The 20,116-nt window shown below is 41.7% G+C and overlaps 1 protein-coding gene across 2 annotated transcripts in view; it reads right to left on the reverse strand.

Moving 5' to 3' along the window:
• The window catches only part of Pls1 (plastin 1), a 94,488-nt gene that overhangs the window by 41,260 nt on the left and 33,112 nt on the right, over positions 1-20,116 (reverse strand). For both annotated transcript variants that reach the window (XM_021206959.2, XM_029543745.1), the window contains exon 2: positions 3,431-3,535. In XM_021206959.2, coding sequence (XP_021062618.1) covers positions 3,431-3,500 — 70 coding nt within the window. In that variant the 5' untranslated portion in view covers positions 3,501-3,535. The remainder of the gene's footprint in view (positions 1-3,430; positions 3,536-20,116) is intronic.

Here is a 20,116-nt window from a genome sequence, read left to right on the forward strand (position 1 = left end):
GTCTACAAAGTGAGTTCCAGGACAGCCAGGGCTATACAGAGAAACCCTGTCTCAAAAAAACAAACAAACAAAAATGTCAACCTATCAAACACATAAGAAATCAAATACAAGCTGGCATAGCTACTTCCATATCCAGTAAAGTAGATTTAAAACCAAATTACTCAGAAAAGAAAAAGAATATAGCTAAATTAATAAACAAATTAATAAAGGGAACTATTCATAAAAATGATAAAATAGTTTATATATATATATGGAGAGAGAGAGAGAGAGAGAGAGAGAGAGAGAGAGAGAGAGAGAGAGAGAGCGCAAATACATAAACCTAACCAAGAAGGCAAAGACCTCTATAATGAAAACCCTGAAACAATCAAGAATGAGTCTGAAGACAGGAGATAGTGGAAAGATCTGCCATGCTCGTGGGTGGCAGAATTAATAATAAAAACAACTGAGTTACTCAGAAACAGTCTACGTATTCAATGCAACCTCTATCAAAATTCCAATGACATTCTTTACAGAACCACAAAAGAACCATCTTAAAACCCATATGGAAACACAAAACACTTTTAATATCCAGATCAGTCCTGAGGAGAAGGAGCAGTGCTGGGGGCCGAACAGATCTTACCTCAAACTACACTACTGAGCCATAGTAACAGAAACGGTACTGGCCCAAAAGCCGACAAACCCACTCATGAAATGGAATTCAGGTCCCAGAAGTAATCGCACGCACCCATAGCTCCCAAGCTTTGACCCCAGCCTGAAATCACTAGATGGAGACAAAGGTACAACAACTTGAGATAGGCAAAGAGCTTGAATGTAGATTTCTCTAGAGAAAGCATACCAGGCGCTGTAAGAAATTTGTTCCATCTCTGTACTCGTTTGGGAAACAAAAAACTACAACAAGATTCTACTTGTAGCCTGTAAGGGTGGTTGTTACAAAGCAGACTATAGCAACAGAGCCAGCAGTGGCAAGGATGGGCAGAAGTGAGAACAACTATACCATGTTGGTGGGGATAGAAAGGAGCATCTCCACATTGAAAAGGAGTCAGCTGCACCCCAGTAACCGAATGCGGATGCAAGAGCACCCTGTAAGTCCACATCTGGAGCACACCCAGAACTCTTGTGTACCTGAGTTCACAACAAGAAGATTCAAAACAACCAGGAACTCGAAAGGCTACCAATGAAAGCATAGGCGAGCAGATGCTGTTGTGCGCACAATAGAATACTATTCCAACTTTAAAAGGAAAGGCAGTTGTGACGCACGCGACATCATAAAGGCACAGCTACTGGAAGACTCCACTTGTGCAAGGTCCCTACAAGAGGAAGATTTGGTCAGAAAGGACAATGGTGGTTTCCAGGGGCTTGGGGAGAGGGACCTGTGAGCAGCTGTTTAACAGATGTGGAGTTCTAGTGCAACAAGATGAAGGAGACCTGTGGGATGGTGGTCCCGAGTAAGTGAATGGACTTGCTCCCACTGTACTGGGCACTCAAGATGAACAGAATGCTCTGGTGTATTTTAACCAGGTTTTAAAAACAAAACAGGGAAGACATATTTTTACTGCCCACTTTCCACAGTGACCTCAAAATACCCCCTCCAGGAAGGCTGCATGGTGTGTTCTGCCTCTAGAAGAGTTGTCTGTGCTTCCTGAGCTGAAGAATCCCCGTTTCTCGTAGAAAGTCAGCAAGGCCACGTTCTGCGTGGCTCCCTCAAAGAGCAAATGTTCTTGCTGTCAAAATTATTCCACCAGTGGACTGTCTGCTCAAAATACCATTAATTAAATATTGCAAGATTCTAGGCACGCTCAACAGAGAAACTAGATTGTGAACTCATTTCACTGAGACCCAAAAAGGGGCACTCTCCTTCCAGGCACCTGTACAGTGACCAGGGCGCCAGCTGGCAGGACCTCTTTATTACCTGGTTCTGAGTACCTAAAATAAGAGAGAACATTTCAATAACTCCCCAACTCAGGGTTTCTCTGTGTAGCCCTGGCTGTCCTGGAACTCAGAAATCCGCCTGTCTCTGCCTCCCAAGTGCTGGGATTAAAGGCGTGCGCCACCACTGCCCGGCTGACTCACCAATTCTTGGCTTGGAAAAAAATGCTGAACACTGCAGACAATATTCTAAGACATTTATTGCTGATGGCTTTCTGCAAATCATGCCACATTCACGTGATGTTACAGTGACAAAGGAGAACACGTCCACTCCCCTCTCCAGGCCCAAGAGGAAGGCCCAGGGAGTTTTACCAGTGCTCGCTTACACATTGGTGGTTTGTGGGTCGCTTTTAAAAGACAAGACAAGTTACATTTTTAAAAACGACAATAATTAATAATAATCATTATTATTATCATCACACGGTAAGGTTAGCCCTATGGGAGTTTTGGTCATTGCCCGGGAGGCTGGCGAGATGCCCAGGTGTGAGACTACCCGTGGCCACATCCTCCCTGCTCCACCATCTCTTGCTTTCCAAGAAGAGGTTTGTTCCCCAAGACCTCTGCTGAGGAAGGATGGTGAGCTCGAGGCTCAGTGTCTGCTGACTGAGCTCAGGGGTCAGAGTTCACTTGTTACCCGCATACATTTACAAACTGAAGCAAAGGAGGTAGAAAGGGAGGGAGGGAGGGAGGGAGGGAGGGAGGAAGGAGAGAGGGAGGAAGGAGGTGTCTGTATTCTCCTTGTTTACTGAAGTTTTGAAATAGGAAAGTGTGAGACCAATTTGACAGTGAGGGAAATGTTTTCGAAGAGGAAAGTACAAAGCCGATAATGTCAAATTGAAACCCGGAATTTCAGAGAACAAAGGGGGAAAAGAGAAGAAACACAGTCTTTGAAAAGAATAGTATGACTTGACTTTAAAAACATATATATATGTATAGGCGGGAAAAGGAGACATACAGCCTTTAAAAACAAAACTATATTTTTAAAGGTTCTGTACTGAGTCAGAGAGTACTTCTGTTGGTGACTTAGGCATGAGACAGAGTTCAGTCCATACACAAGGAAACATTTCTGTATTCTCTTTTCTGTAACAAGCATACCATGCAAAGCGCATTCAGTTACACTGTCATTCATTAACCTGGATTGTCCTCTGTGCATAGTGATCAAGAACTAAAGTCCAATTCACTTAGAAATGCAAGCTTATCTTTCAGAAAGAATTAAGTGAAACCTGGGTAGAAAAAGAAAGGGAACGCCCTGAGGAGAGCTGAGCCCTGCCTGAGGAGAGCTGAGCCCTGAAGAGAGCTGAGCCCTGAGCCCTGCTTGAGGAGAGCTGAGCCCTGAGGAGAGCTGAGCCCTGCCTGAGGAGAGCTGAGCCTTGAGGAGAGCTGACCCCCTCCCCAGGAGAGCTGACCCGAGGAGAGCTTAGAGGCAGCAGGAGACAAGGCCACTGCCCCATCCCTGAAGCCAGGCAGCAAGCAGAATCAGATACCACAGCTTCCTCAACCTTACCTATTTTTTTAAACGCTTCTTGTAGTTCTTCAAGCTCCTCCCGAGAAATGGTGGTGGTACTGTTTTCCATCTTTAGACTGGAAGGGATACTTCAGGTCTTTATATCTAGAAAAAACATATTACAAAAAAAAAAAAAATTAGCTCCCGTGAAATATTTGGTAATGAGCGTAAGGCACACAGGAAGCACAGTCTCTGCAAGAAGTCACCCAGAAAGGAACAAACAGTAGGTCACCTGGTGACACATCCAGATCAAGTCAGGAAACAATAAGTGACTTAGCATGGGGCGGGCGTGGGGGAGGCTTGGTCTCCACACCCTGTGCTATAAGACACGAGCTTCTGAATGGTCGTATGATTCTCGTTTATATTTGAGCTGAGTATTTCAGTTTAGGGGAAGTATAGCATTTGGATGCATAAAGGACAAAGAAAGTAAACTTAATGACATGTACAACAGCCACAAAAGGGTTAGCGTCTGCTCATGCAGAGATGAATTCATGCCTGAAATGTTCACCTTCAAAATAATCTGACCATAGCCACATTCCTCCCCTTTCCCTGTGAAAGGTCACTCCAGATTAGTGGAGCCCTTCTCAGAACAGGGAAGGCAAACTAAAAAGGGAAAAAAAAAATTAGGCTATAAGAAAGTATGAAGTGGACCCAAATGTTTAAGAGCATTAGCTGCTCTTGCAGAGGCCCTGGGTTCAATTCTCAGCTCCCACATAAAGTGGCTCACATCTGCTGGTAACTACAGTTCCAGGGGACCTATACCCTCTTCTGGCCTCAGCAAGTACTGCACACATGTGGTTCACATACAAACAAGCAGAGGCACGCATAAATAAAAATGAAAAAATGTTGTTGCTTGTATAAAATACACACAGAAATTTTAAATTACACCCATCTTACTGTCCAGAAATACTACCGAATATCTTTATATTTTCTCAGATCCATTTTCTAAACACAGGTACCTCTGGGGGGGGGGCTAAAATGTGCTCATATTTAGTATTAATGCATTATTAGTATGCTTTCACATTACTTATCAATAAAACATTTAACAGCCACATATTACTATCTCATAACTTACCTGGTGAATTCCTCACTGCATGGTATTTACATGGTTTCCAATTCTTACAGACAATGCCTCAAAGAACATCTTTGTTCCTATCCATGTTTGCTTCCGTATGATAAAACAAATCTAAACATGTATGTTACTTATATGTTTAAGACTTCTGATGTACAACAGTTCACCCTTTGGCTTTGTTTTTGAGACAAGGTCTTATTATGTAGCCAAGGCTAGGCTGGAAGTCAAGATAATCCTGTTGAGATTACGGGCATATATTACCACACCCAGCTCAACTCCTATTCTTAGGTGACTTAGTGATTTTTATATTTAGCATAGAAGATGAATACAAGTTATGTTTTTCTCATGTATATCTATTTATACAAGACAGTTAATATGTACCCAGACTATAAGTTAATAGTTGTGTCCTATAAGAGAATAGGGACTGAAGTTAAGTGAGAAACCCATTTCAAATGCTTTTATAATTATGTATAATTTCATGTATATGAGCTTCAACTTCTCAAATATTCACAAAATCATACCAATTATCAAAATCATTTATTCACTTAAATTTTTCATGGCAATTTAATATGTCAAATCGTATGAAACATTCAAAGAGTGATGTGATCTGAACACAGAGCCTGCCTCGGCTGCGCATGCACTAACCTGGAGTGATCTGCATAACAACTTCTAATAATCTTTAATGTTCTCTCAAAATGATAGATTTCTATGTTTTATATTCTTTTCTAGGACATTATTTAGTCCTAATTTAATACAATTAAATAGGTTTTTAAATATTATATTGCCTACTATTTAACTTTGCACTTTTGGGGTTTTTTGTTTGTTTGTTTGTTTTTTAACAAATCAAAAGTGGCTTTAGATTTATCAGTGGAAAAGACAATGGTACAACTGAGTCAGCCTATTGATTCAGGAGAGTTCCCTACATCCTACCCTTATGCATCTATTTTATTTAAGTTCTCACTTTGAGAAGCTTTTCTACAGTTATAAGTTTGGCTTTGTTTGTTTGTTTGTTTGTTTGTGACAGTGTTTCTCTGTGTAGCCCTGGCTGTTCTAGATAATTCACTCTGTAGACCAGAATGGCCTTGAACTCAGAGATCCATCTGCTTCTGCCTCCTGAGTGCTAGGATTAAAGGTGTGGGCCACCATGCCTTTATAGGGACGTTTATTTTGTATTGAAAGAAATCAATTAGTAGGATATCCTGCATAACTTCCTAATTTTTCAAACTACTGTTCCAGTGGTGAATCAATATGGTTGTGGTCATCTGGCACACCTTATTCAAAATGATCTCTACCGCTTGCCTAGAGATGTAAGGCTGCCAATTAGCTGTGCTGGTGGCTTTGCATTGGAAATGGTTAATATAAAGCTGGGGTGTGATGCTTAGCAGAACCTATTTGATTTTATGCAATTTGTTAATCATATATAATAATTTTATTTGCCCACAATCAAACAAAATATTAGCATGTAATATATTAGAAATCATTTTGCCCATCGGCTATTCTTATTTTTTCTTTTGCCTTTATATCTAATAAAAGATGTTGCTTTACGTCTTTCAGTATTTAAAGGAAACAATTAGAAATAGAATGATATTTAAGATACACACTTGAAGTGTGATAATAAGCTAAGATAGGGTCTCCTTGTGTAGGTCAGGCTGATCTCAAACTCAAAAATTCCTCTGCCTCTGTCCTGGGATTATAGTTGTGCATGTCTACAACCAGCTGAAGGTACGATCTCTTGTATGTGCCTGTGTGCACATATATGCATGGGTTTGTGTGTTGCTGTGTGTGTAATGTGTAATTATGTGTGCTTGTGCATGTGGAGGCCAGAGGTCAATACAATGTGACTTCCTAGACACTCTCCATGTTAATTCTGAGACAAGGTCTCTCTCTGAACCTAGAGCTCACTCATTCAGCTACCCTTACTGAAAGCAATACCCAGGGACCTGCCTATCTCTGACCCTCTAGTGTTAGGATTACAGATGCTCATCCCTAGATGCAGCTTTTTAGGTTGGTACTGGGATCAGAACTCAGGTCCACACACCTGCACAGAAAGCACTGTTACCAGGGCATCTCCAGGGTCAGGGTAAGCTCTGAATTCAATCCCTGGAAGGCATATTAGTAAAAACCTTATGTGCTCCTACAGTGAGAAAGGAGGTGGAGACAAAAAGATCTTGCTAGAAACTCTTGACCAGCTAGAGTACACTGAAGAGCAGAAACAAGAGACCCTGTTTCAACAAGACAGAAGGCAAGAACCACAACTCTCAAAAGCTACCCTCTGGCTCCACATGCACACCATCTCACATGTGCACTGCCGTGCACATACATACATGCATACACACAAACATATGCAAACACACACAAACACACACACACATGTATGTAAACAATAATTAATGGAAAAAGGAAGCTATGAATTTGAAAGAGATCAGGGAGAGGTATATGGTAGACTTCGCAGGGAGGAAAGGGAAGAGGGAAATGATATAATTATTCTCAAAACAAAAACAAAAGAAATATTTTTTTTAAAAAACTTACAAGGACTTAGAGCTGCACGCTAGACACTGACAGTAAGCCATCAGAAGGTAAGCTACTCTTCAGGGCCATCGGCTGGTTTCTCCAGAGCCCAGCCAGTGTAAAACTGAAACCATGAATGTGCTGTATGACAACTGAGAGAGTTAAAAGAGGCCCGAGATACACAGTCACATGTGAATATGCTCCTAAGTGGATCCAGCTTGGACCATGCAGCTGTAAAACACATTTTGGGAAATAATTGTAGTTTGTATATGGAATGCCAAGTAATGTTCAAATACTACAATCACCCATGCTGTTATTTTTGTAACCTGTTTCTATAGAGGTATATAATAGATGGCTTGCTTCAGGAGGACTCCTCTGCCGTCTCTTCTCTTTAAAAGGCTCATTTACTTCTGCATTATTTCTGTATAAGAGTGCTTTGCCTGCACATATGCCTACATGTAAGAAGAAGACATTGGATCCCATTATAGATGGTTGTGAGCCACCATGTGGGTGACGGGAATTGAACTCAGTACCTCTGGAAGAGCAGCCAGCGCTCTGAACCACTAAGCCATCTCCCCAGCCCTCTTCAAGACACTTCAAGTACATGATGAAACTTAAATTCAAACCCAAGCCTTAATTTCCTAACTTACGGCTGTCACCACTTAACGCTTATTTAATGTTGGCACAACAATAATTACAGAGGAAAAGGAAAAGACAGGAAGTGCTTCTTGAGAGGAAATGCAGGTGGATGCATGGTGGAAATGAGCTTTCTCTTCCTTATACACTTCCTGTACCTTTTTAGACCACAAAGAGCAGAGGCAGCTGTGGGAAAGGAGGGCCTATCATACAGTGAACGGGAGAAGTCTGGATACATGTTTCAAACACTGATAGTGGTAATGTTATATATAAACCAAACCTATTACCTGTATATGAACATTTTAAAGGTAACTGGCATTTCTTACAATGCAAAATACGGTGATTAAAATACTAAATGTATATACATTGTGACATCCACATCTGATGCCCTATGTGTATTCTCCTTTCATCCACAACACTCTGACGTAGTCCCTGCCTCGGTTCTGATACTTCAGCAAGGATTTTGAAGATAAAGGAAATCACTGTCACTTGTAGGAAAATGAATGCAGCCAGAAATTATTATAGCAAGTGAAATAAGCTAGACTTGGGAAGAAAAAAATGCTGTTTTCTCTCATAAACAAACCTTATATTTTCATTTTTAAACATGCATATGTAGAGAAAAAGCTATGAAAGTAGAAAAGAGATGCTAAGAGGGAAATAGAGGGTTATTAAGGCAGGTCAGGAGGTGAACAGAGTATGTGTGACACGAAATCCAAATGGGACTGGTAAGGAAGGAGGAGACAGCAGGAGAGTGGAGGAGGGGAAAGACAGACGGCCGTGAGAAGAGAGTGTGAAAACGCCATAATGAAACACACTCCTTTGTGCGCTAATTTAAAAATGAAATATATTTTCAAACCAAGAATCAGATATGAAGTTGCAAGAAATAAAACATCCTTTAGAACAAAGCAAAAAGAGAAAAGTCCAAAGGCATGACCATCTCTCCACAGGAGCGCCTGTTCTGTACTGTTCCTGCCTCTAGGCCCGCACACACAAGACCTCCCTAATGTCGCTGGGTAGCAACCACATAAACATACAGTCATATGATAGCTGCATAATAGTTTGCCTTATATATTCTATTCTTGTGAAACTAGAACTCACATTTTAAAAGACGTCAGCCTATGTAAAGTATGGGGGAAACTCTAGATGCACCATCTCATATTTATCAAGCAGGCATAGCCTGTCTTCTATGAAACGTGCGTGGCTGCACTGTTACTCAGAGTCACTTTACAACTTTAGAAGTGAGGAACTGGCCCAGAATTAGGGCCTGAAATCCAGCACTGAAGTACACACTTGAGAGTGAATGCTTGAGATGGCTCACCATGAGACCTACAGTGGGCAGGCTGTGCTGCACTCTTAACATACAGTCTCATGGCTTTGACTCGCCCCTTGAATGTCTTCAATATAGTCAATGCTACATTTCTCTCACACATTTTTTTTGTTTTTGTTTTTTTGAGACAGGGTTTCTCTGTATAGCCCTGGCTGTCCTGGAACTCACTTTGTAGACCAGGCTGGCCTCGAACTCAGAAATCTGCCTGCCTCTGTCTCCCAAGTGCTGGGATTAAAGGAGTGCACCACCATGCCCAGCTCTCTCACACATTTTTAACTCCTATGGTTTAAGCTAAACATTCATTTACCAATTAAAGCCTCTTATCTTAAGTGCTTCCTGGCCCAAACAAATATATATTTGAAAGATTAAAAAAAGAAAAGAAAAACATTTGGAAAAAGAAGATTTCAGTTGAAATTTAATCTAATCTTTATACTCCCTCAAATATTCAACTTCCTTGAGTCTCTTAAAGCTTTGCCAAAGCAGCTGATAATCAGAAAGATCTAATGGGCTTTGCTGAACAGTCTGAGGGGAAAGGGTATTAGAAATAGCCCTGAATTGCCCTGAAACAAGAAAAATTGTGTGCCTTCTACCATCCCTAAAGCTCCAACCATCAGAGACCACACTGCTTCTTCTAATGCATGGTCACTTCCTGAGTTCCTAGATCCATTATCTTCTTCCCTCCCCCTGCCTCCTCAGATTCAGAGTTCTAAAATTGTCCTCTGACTCAGCTCAGTCAGATTTTCCCTCATCCACCCTCCAAAAGTCCCCTTTTCCCGACTCCTCCACCCACAGCAACCTACAGCATAATGGCAAATATTTACAAAGAGCTTCCAACCACCCTATGATTATACAGAACTCCTCACACACGTTAATCTACTGACAGCACAGGCATGATCCCTGACGTGAGTGTGAGGCCCACAGAGATCGCCTAGCCTCCATTGAGATTGTAAAGGACAGCCCCACTTCCTGTTTGCTCTCTCCTTCCTGGTGTGGATGCGCTGTGACAGGCCACCTCTTGCTCTGTCACCATGACTCCCCACTATGAAGAATTGTTATCTTCTACACTGTAGCCCAGAACACAGCCTTTCTTCCTTACCTTGCTTTGTCAGTGATTTTGTAACAGCAACAAGAGAAGTAACTAAGACAGTTACATTCCTGCTTGGCCAGTAGAGTCAGCAAATATTTAGTAGCTCACTAGATGAATTCCATCTGTTTCTCAAAAAATGTAAGTGGAAAAAGGAAGCTGCTAAAGGATGCATAGAGCGTGCCACTTACTGTAAATCATACAAATGCAATACTGTCAGCACTGCTTATAATACCATATGCATGTAAGAAAGCTTAGGATGTGACAACTAAAAACAAGTTCAGGAGAGTAGCTCTCGGAGAGGGAAGCTGGGGTCAAGGCGTGCGGTAAGACTGGTTGGGCCTATCTCATTTTAAAAAGGTATGTTTTAAGGATTTATATACAAAAAGTTTAATGTGTATTCAGTGTGGGTTGGGGGCTAGTACACAGACATACTGTGCCTATATTTTTCCAGGCTTTTAAAAAATAATTTATAATACAGAAAAAAGATAGTTCTTAAACCAGTCAGGAACTACTAACTAAAAAAATGGGTTAGGGGCTGGGCAGATGGCTCAGTTAGTAGAGTCCTTGAGGACCTGAATTCAGTTCCCAGGACTAATGGTAGGAGAGAACCAACTCTTCAAAATTGCCCTATCACCTGATTTCCACACACTGTGTGTGTACATACTCACATGTGCACATGTATGTTCGTGCGCGCGCACACACACACATTAACTGATTAGAAAGAAGTTGGACAGCACCTGAAGAACTACACTTGATGCTGTCCTCAGTCCTCCACACTGTTGCATACATGGGCACCAACACACAAATATGCACACACAAAAAGAAAGGAAGAGGCTGCAGTACAGCAGAGTGGTATGTACGGGGTCTTAGTGCTCATAAGGCTCTGGGTTCCAGCCCTACAGGGAAAGGAAATGGGGGGAGAGCGAGAAGGATGGGAGAGGGGAGCAGTTGGAACGGCAAGGGAAGCAGGCAAATTCTAAAAGAACCAACAAAATATAAAGATGACCTCTCGGCCATCTCTTTTTGAACAGGGGACATTTTCAAGGCTCTAGAAAACTGCAAGTTCTTCAATCGTCAGCAATTCCAAGTTACTATTATGACAGAATTTACTGAAATATTACATTCCACTTAGTCTCCTGTTGCCTTAAGGTCCTGGAAACACAGAAGACAAGATCAGCTAGAAACCTAGGGTCCCCTCTGTCCTTAGAATAAATCTAGGAAGAGGTTTTCCTAGGTTGTGTGTTCAGGATCTGGTTTAGGGTGGGCAGAGCAAGGCCCAGATGGAGACAACAGGGAAATAATGAGAGATTATCCTGAAGGGAAGGAAGAAAAACTAGCAGACGCTAGCCAGGAACAGAGAACCTCCATCAAAAGCCTGCAGGCTATGCCAAGGAGCCCTTTCCACAGTGCCACCTAAGGCTATGCCAAGGAGCCCTTTCCACAGCGCCACCTAAGGCTATGCCAAGGGGCCCTTTCCACAGCGCAGCCGCTGAGGACTGACTTGTGAAGGCAGAAAAGCTTCCTCTGATCTGAGCCTCTTGTTCTGTCAAAGACCCCAGGACAAAGGAAACTGAAGGCAGATCCCAAGTTCCTGGAATAGATCTGACAGCAATGGTGAAATGGAGAAGACAAAGTTAACCTAAGAATGTAAGAAACAGGATTGTTCAACCCTTCTGGGAATCCATGGAAAAGACCTTGAGGAAAGTCTAGACTCAGATTCCACAGACCCTCAGGGTTGCTGGTCAGGGGCAGTCCCACTCACTGGTACTGGGCACCCTCCTCCGCTTCCCTTATCGCCCACCACAGCCCTTCCCTTTTCCTGCCATTTCCTATTTTCAAATTGAAAGATCTCCATGTCACCAGAATCCACCTCCGTGTGTGAAAACCACAAGCAGCTAAGAAATGAAGTGCAACTAAAGAGCGTCCCTCCGTCTGTAAGGCAAACCTGGAGAGTATTTTCAGGGGCCAATTCTCTGCCCCCCAGTTTCCTACTGAACAGCAGGCCTCCCCACAATCAGTCTCTTTCAACGGGTTAACCAGAATGTCTAACTCTTAAATAGAGGAATTGGAATACAAGTTAAATACGAGTTTCTTGTGCTACTTAAGCAGCACAACTGTCCCTTGGACGGAGACACTGGGTATTTAAAAGGCTCCAAAGGTCCCAGAGAACCAACCCTTCAGCTCTGAAAGAATTGAAGTTGGCTTTTTCTTTTGTTCTATAAGCAGTAGCTATAGAAACTCTTCTTTTAAAGGCAATTTTACTGTCAATAGCTTGGATTTGTCAAGTCTCCACTATTTAAAAAGAAATGATTTTGCGTGTTTGAGAATCGCCTCGGTGCATGAATTAACGTTAGAGACCTTGAGAACACCACTTAGGCCCCACTGTGAAGAATGAGGACCATGTGCCACCAGGGTGAGTGACACCTGAGTTCAAACAGACTTATATAGACATCTCCTAAATGGAAGCCTGGCAGTCTTCTGCAAAATAAGTCAACAAAAAATTAATTTCGAGTCGCTTCATAGTGGGCCTTCCCTCCTCCTGTCTCTATGATTCCACCATGACCCGCATGACCACCATTAACGCCCATTCTTACACCCTCCCTGCTTAACACTCTGCAGAGGTACAAGACACGCGGCACGGCACCTCTGCTTTCTTTAGTCAGTTATTCACATCCTCTGTATTGTTCAGTTCACACACATTCACCCATTCCTGGACATAGGACACATGTCATATGTTGCATGTAGTGACCTCACTCTGTCTGGTTATGCTCACCTCACCTCCCTAACCTCGCTGCTTGCTCCGCACAATAAAGCAGACCCATCTTGCCTTCCCAGTAGCTGGAATGGGATGGGCTGTACACTTGGGAACCGTTCAGTGAAGTTCTTCATCAGTCTCCGTCATGCTAGCCCCCTTCTTTTGACCAAATAGTTCCTCCTTTCTACTTTCTCATCTTCTAACTTTAATCTAGATTTCACAAGACAGAAACGGGGTTTTTGCTGTTGTTTTTCTGAGTTTGGCTTATTTAGCTTAATGTGATAACAATTTGCAGTTCCATATATTTTCCTACAAATGGTGGAGTTTTCTTCTTCATTGCTGCTGGAAAAAAACACAACAACAACAACAAAACAAAAAACAAGAATTTTCTATGGCCTCTTGGACTGCTGGCTTCACCTGCGCCCCTCATCTACTGATAACGAAAACAATTAGCCTATCTGTTTGTACCAAGAAGCTGACTGTAAATAAAAAAAGAGAGGGACAAAAAAAAAAAAAAAAAAAAAAAGCAAAGCTTATTGGGTCAAAATCTTTCAAAACCTGAAATGATTGAACCGGGAGGGTATGGGTGCAGGTGCTTCCCAATGGAAGGCTGAACAGACTGGGCCCAGAAGGCAAGTCCTGAGCAGCTCCTGGGAGCTCTGCAGCGGGGCTGTACTGGGGAGTTGGGGAGCGCCCTCAAGGTTGGCCATTCGCACATGCGCATTACAGTCTGAATCCATAGAGGAGAGGCCATTGGCCACATGCCCCATTCCCACAGCCAAGGGCTAGCAAGGAGGTAAGACCTGCAGTTCCAGAGGTCTCTGTCCAGGTTCATTTGCCTTCTATGAAATCCTTCTGCTTGCACAAAGCATCGGCATTTTAAATTTGACTCATGCACACATAGGCACGCAGTCGAAAAGTGTTGCTGTCGGTGCGTAGTACCTAACCACAAACATCTTTTCATCTTACTCTTTTAACAACAAACATTTGTGAGTGCTCACCACGAACCAAACCCTCTCCTAGGGACTACACATATCATAGGTCTCACGGCAACTCTCTTTGATTGGTAGCATTCCAATCCCCGCTTTACAGTTAAGGAAACTGAGGCCAAAGCGTATACAGTAAGTAGAAAAGCTGGACTCTAAACCAAGGGGTGGCAAGTCCAAACCCAATGACTTATCTTCTTTTTAAAATGTATTTATGTAATTTATAAAACTATGAGTGCTCTATCTGCATGTACACCTACATGCCAATAGAGAGCATCAGATCCCTTACAGATGGTCATGTGGTTGATGGGAATTGAACTCAGGACCTCTGGAAATGCGGCCAGTATTTTTAATCGCTGAGCCATCTTATCAGTCCCTACTTAATACCTTCTTTTTTAAATTAGTTCATTGGTTTACATCCTGATTTCAGCTTGCCCTTCCTCCTATCCTCCCGTCCTTCCCTCTCACCGCCCACTCCCCAATTCCTCTCTTCCTTTCTCCTAAGAAAAGGGAAGGCCTCCCATGGATATCAACCTGGTGTCTTGGCACATCAAGTTGCAGTAGGATTCGGCAGGTCTTCTATTGTGGCTAGACAATGCAGCCCAGTTAGGGAAAAGGGACCAAAAGCACGCAACAGAGTCAGCAGAGACAGCCCCTGTTCCTGCCGAGGAGACCCACTTGCAGACTGAGCTGCACAGCTACTGTGCAGAGGGTCTAGGTCAGTCCCATGCAGGCTCTGTTTGGCAGCTCGCTCGGTCTCTGGGAACTGCTATGGGCCCAGGTTAGTTGATTCTGTGGGTTTTCTTGACCTCTGGTGCCTTCAATCCTTCCTCCCCATCTCCACAGGATTCCTCAAACTACCCTTAATGCTTGGCTGTGGGTCTCTGCTTTTGTTTCCATCAGTTGCTGGGTGGAGCCTTTCTGATGACAGTTAATGCTAGGCTCCTGTCTGCAGGCACAGCAGAGTATCACTGACTGTGTCAGGGTGGGCTCTCTCAAGCTGGGCCAGGTATTGGTTGGCCTTTCCCTCAATCTCTGCTCCATTGTTTAACCCTGTACATCTTGTAGGCAAGACAAATTGTAGGTGGAAAGTTTTTATGGCCGGGTGGATGTCTCAATCCCTCCACTGGAAGTCTTGCCTGGCTACAGGAGATGGCCATTTCAGGGTTCATATCTCCCACTCTTAGGAGTCTTAGCGAAGGTCACCCTCATAGACTCCTGGGAGTTTCCATTGCCCTAGGTTTCCAGCTCATCCCAGAGATGCCCTCCCCCCTCCCCATTGACTCCAGTTCTCTCTCCCAGTACTCTCTCTCCATTCCCCCCCCCCACTAGATCCCTCCTGCTCCCCCCCACCCCAGTCCCTGGACTCCATTTTCCAGCCCACAGCTCCACTTATTACCTACCTTCTGAACAGGTTGCTATGCACCTCCTTCTACGCCTACAGCTCGGCAAGCTTCCTGTAATCTTTTCCTGTTCAAAACTGGCCTAGAACCTGAATGTGCAGTGCAGACCTATTAGTCCCAAGTGTGCACACCGTGTGATCTTTCCAGAAACTGAGAAAATTGATGGAAAGATTTAACTAAGCTTCGGGGAATGGTGTGAATTATTCTACAACACTTTTCTGATCTCTGAAAAAAAAAAAAAAAGTACTTTGCTCCTGTTTTATGTATTGTGTAGTCACAGGAAATTATACACTGGGGAGGTGAGTGCCCAGATTGTAATTGCCTATAAATGCCAAATGCCTCTGAATGAATGCTTGAGTACCACACCAACTAGCTGTCAGGCCACAGGAAACAGTGATTGGTGACTCATGATTCCCATGTGAATCGTCTGGAATAAGCAAGTTATTATTTCCTGGCTTAGAATCCCTTCCCCAGATCTAGCCCAGAATTCACTGGACTCAAAAGAATGCAAACGAGCCCCTAGTCTAAGGAGAACCCAGGTGAGCAGATTATCTTTCCTGGGTTGCCATGTCAGGGAATAAACTCTAACCCTCAAAATGCACTTGGTGCCAAAGTAAAGCTTTTCACTCTTTACATTTAAGAAATGTCTTCAGGGGATGAATTCCTGAGATGATATTTTGCCACACATAGAATCCAACTCTAATTATCCCTATTAAAAAGCAAAGGAAGAAATTTTCATGTAGCATATGCATAAATTTTTTCAAAGATTCATTAAAAACTCACATAAAATCCCAAGTTTTTAAAGGTTATAAATAAGAAAAATAAGGATTTTATATAAATATAATAAATTTTATATATAGAATCAATTACAAAGGCTTGTCATAATAACAATTAACAATTCTCAAACTATTATCACTTTTCCTAAAAGCATAATAAATGAACATATTTTGACATTATTCTTTTAAGAAGCATTAGGCCTTTAGTGAAGGATTTTACCAAACAGCAGGTTCGAGTTTTCTTACTGACGGAAGACTGATTCTCCATGACAAGCAGGGACTTGCCCGCAAACTATGGAGCAGTCGTCTTGTTTGCCACCCATTATTAAAGAAAGCAGTACTCACTAACAACTCTGGAACTTTCTCCACTCTAGGATCTCAGCAATAAAAAAATAATAACCACACTTTATATTTAACAAATAATTTATACCTTCCAAAGCGGTCCCTACACATTATCTAATATTAGACATAGGTCAGCCAACAGAGAAATCAATACATAATGTACTATTTACCCAGGAAATTCTCAGGATTTCCTCTATCAGCATCTTGATTGATAACGATGTGGGAGAGCCCAGCTGACTGTGGACAGTACCAACCTTGGGCTCGTGGTCCTGGGAGCTATAGCAAAGCAGGCAGAATCAGTAAGCAGTGGTCCTCCACGGCCTCTCCTTGACTTCCTACCCTGTCATTCCTCACTGATGGGCTGTGATGTGGAAGGGTAAGCCAACTAAACCCTTTCCTTCCAAGTTGCCTTTTGTCATGGTGTTTGTCACAGCAATAGGAACTCTAAGACAGTGACCACTGTCACCATAGAATCTTTTGCCATTCTTTAAAATCATAACAATAATTTCCTCTGGCTTTTTTCATTCAGCATGAGTATTTTCATAGTGTTCAGATCTCCTGCCTGTCATTCTGTTGTGTGTGTGTGTATTATTATTATTATTATTATTATTATTATTATTATTATTATTATTATTATTGGTTTTTTAATACTGGGTTTTACAGGTTGTTCTCAGCCCCAAAGCTCCCATCTCTCACCTATTCTAGTTAGCTGGAAGGTTTGAGGTGTGTGTGTGTGTGTGTGTGTGTGTGTGTGTGTGTGTGTTTCTGTAATCACCAATGGATGTTAGACTTATAGTACTTTTTCTATGTCTCTAAGATTATTATTCGTTTCTGCTTGTTGGCATTTTGAACTGCAATTACTGATTTAAAATGTTAACAGTTTTCCATTCCTGGAGTGAGCTGTTCTTGATTTGGATGCATTCACTCCTCCTTAGCATGATTACTGATAAGGTTGGGCTAAGCTTCTTCTGCCGTGTCTTCTGTTCCTCTTCCTGGTTACAGTCTCCCTTCATTTTATCTTTTCTGGAATTACTCGAATATTTCTAGTTACAATTTATTTCTTTTGATTATTAACTATAACAATCTGTGGTTACTTTCAGTTTTATAGTACATTTTTTAAAAACATGTTACACCTTAACCTCAAGAGGTACAAAGAGCAGCAAAATGCCACAGTGGTAGGAAGGTTGGGTTATACCAATCTGAAAACCTGAACCCAAAATCTTCCAACTGGTAAAGCTGAGAAACTGCAAGAGAAAACCTGCTAAGACAGCCCGGATGTCCAAAAAACTACAAGTTCTGAAATACATCCAATTTCAGATATTTCAAGAATACTCAATGTATATGTCTATTTCCCCAACTCTTAGCCTGTGTGCTATTTTTATTATAAATTGTATACCATATCTTATCATCTTTAAACTAATTATCTTTCAGAATCAACTAGAAATACTTTTAATATGCTGTGTCTGATGAAAATAAATTTAAGTTTAAAAAGCAATAACCTTTAAAAACATTAATAAACTATTGTATGTGGTTCCCGCCATAGCACCACATACTTCATCCCTTTGTACAGACCTGTGTTTTCATAGTTTCTCAGTCCATCTGCCCGGAGCCTTCCCTTAACATTACTTATGCTATTAAAAGCCGGTTTTATATCCACATGTTTCATCATTGTTTGGAATACGTCTTTGCTGGGTATAGATCTCAGTTGACTGCTTGTCTCTTAACAGCGCTCCTGCATGCCCTGCCTGCACTGTCCCCAACAGCACATCTGTTTCATTGTCACCTTTCTTCTTCTACACAAAGCACCTCCTTTTCTCATTGGGTTATTTTGAGATTTTACTCTTATCAGTGGTTTTAAACAATTTGATTATGGTATGCCTTGATGTTATTTAATTACAGTATGCCTTAAGATCATTTTTCTCTCTCTTTTTATTGCAGCTCATTCAGTTTCTCAGATCTATGAAGTTGAAACTATAGAGTTTTCGACCTGTTTTTCTGTTTGTTTTGTTTTTCAGCTCTTATCTCTGCAAGTACTCCTTCTGTTTTCCCCCTCCTTTGAAGGATGATCATGACATACATGAGGCTATGTGAAACTATCCTCGTATGTATTAACAGGAGGATCAGACGTTCAAAGTCAGCTGTATAGTGAATTCAGGGGCAGACAAGGCTTAAGATACTGTCTCAATAAAGAAAAATAAGTTTGACAGAAAGAGAATTTAAGTCTCATACTTAAGTGTTTACTAATTGATATGTATTATTGCATTTGACTCTCAAATACCCTTATAGGGAAAGCAGAACCAAAATGAAATATCATATAATACACACACATACGCACACAATAGGAATAAATATTACTGTTATTATACTACATAAACTACTATACTTGTGAACCCACTTATTCTTAATTTGTATATAAGGAAACTGTCAGAGAGGCCATCTTACAGAGCAGGTCAAGTGCTAGTGAGTGTCAAAGCTAGGACTATTTTCAGTGTGTGTGAGTCTCTGTCCTCTGTTCCTTTCAATAAACCACATGATTCTTGTGTGGCCAAGAGTGATGAAGTCATGCAGTGGGTTCTCAAGGGAAACAAGGAATCATCTTTCTACATGATATTCAAGAGCGAGATCTGAGCCTCTTTTGTGTAAATGGTAAAATGAGATGAGTCAGAACAGAGGTTTACAAAACAATTCCCTGCATGGTTCTTTGTACTTTATCAATTATAATTTAAAACTAGATTCTCCATTTTTTTTAAAGAACTAAGATACTATTTTTATTATATATAACAGGAATTAAGCAATGGATTGGGCAAAGTGGTTATAGTTCATGGTCTGCAGCTATGAGACCAAGGCAAGAGGATCCCAAGTTTCCGATCAGCTTGGACCACATAGAAAGTTCCAGAAAAGATTTTTTTTAAGTAAGCAGTTATTATCACCAATACGTTAAACACTGTCATAACTGCATATATTAGCAGGAATAAAACACAGCAGAGTTGGGGAGTTGTATAAAGTACTGTTAATAAAACTACTGACCTTCATGGTAAGATCATGAAACACTAAAAGAGCTGAAAACATTTCAAAGTGATGAAACATTGGGTTGAAAAGTAAAGATAAATTTAGATGCCTGTAGCACTGATTCTTTTGTTTGTTTGTTTGTTTGTCTGTTTGCAAACAGGGTTTCTCTGTGTCTCTGGCTATCTTGGAACTCACTCTGTAGACCAGGCTGGCCAGGAACTCAGAGATCTACCTGCTCTGCTTCCTAATTGCCTGGATTAAAGGCTTTAAAGTCAATTAAAATTTAATTAAATGAATTAAAATGTAAAGCTGCTATGCAGCTAATTCTTATTGTTTTCTGATGTTTTTGATGGATTTTTGGTAAATTATACTTAGATTACACAAAATTACTTATTGTAATAACAAAGTTACTACACATAATTTCAGGGAGCTGGTGGGCATGCACCTCATTCACAAGCCCACTCCTGACCTTCCCACAGGCCCATCAGTTCTGAACTAGTGACCCCAACTTTGCATATTCATGTGTATACACAGCTTATGTGTGTGTGTGCTCACACGTCCAGGTGAGCGCGCACAAGTGTGTGCACACATTTGTGGAAGCGTGCACACACAGAGGTCAGAGGTAACACTGAGTGCCTCCCCTGTCTGTTTTTGCTACTGTTGTTTTGTTTTGTTTTGAGGCAGGGTCTCTCATGGTACCCTAGGCTCTCAGATTTGGCTTTGCTGGTTAGCCAACAAACCTGAAGGATTCCCCTGCCTCTGCCTCTGCCTCTGCCTCTGCCTCT

This window comes from Mus pahari, chromosome 10 (assembly GCF_900095145.1).
Source record: "Mus pahari chromosome 10, PAHARI_EIJ_v1.1, whole genome shotgun sequence".
NCBI classification, from domain to species: Eukaryota; Metazoa; Chordata; class Mammalia; order Rodentia; family Muridae; genus Mus; species Mus pahari.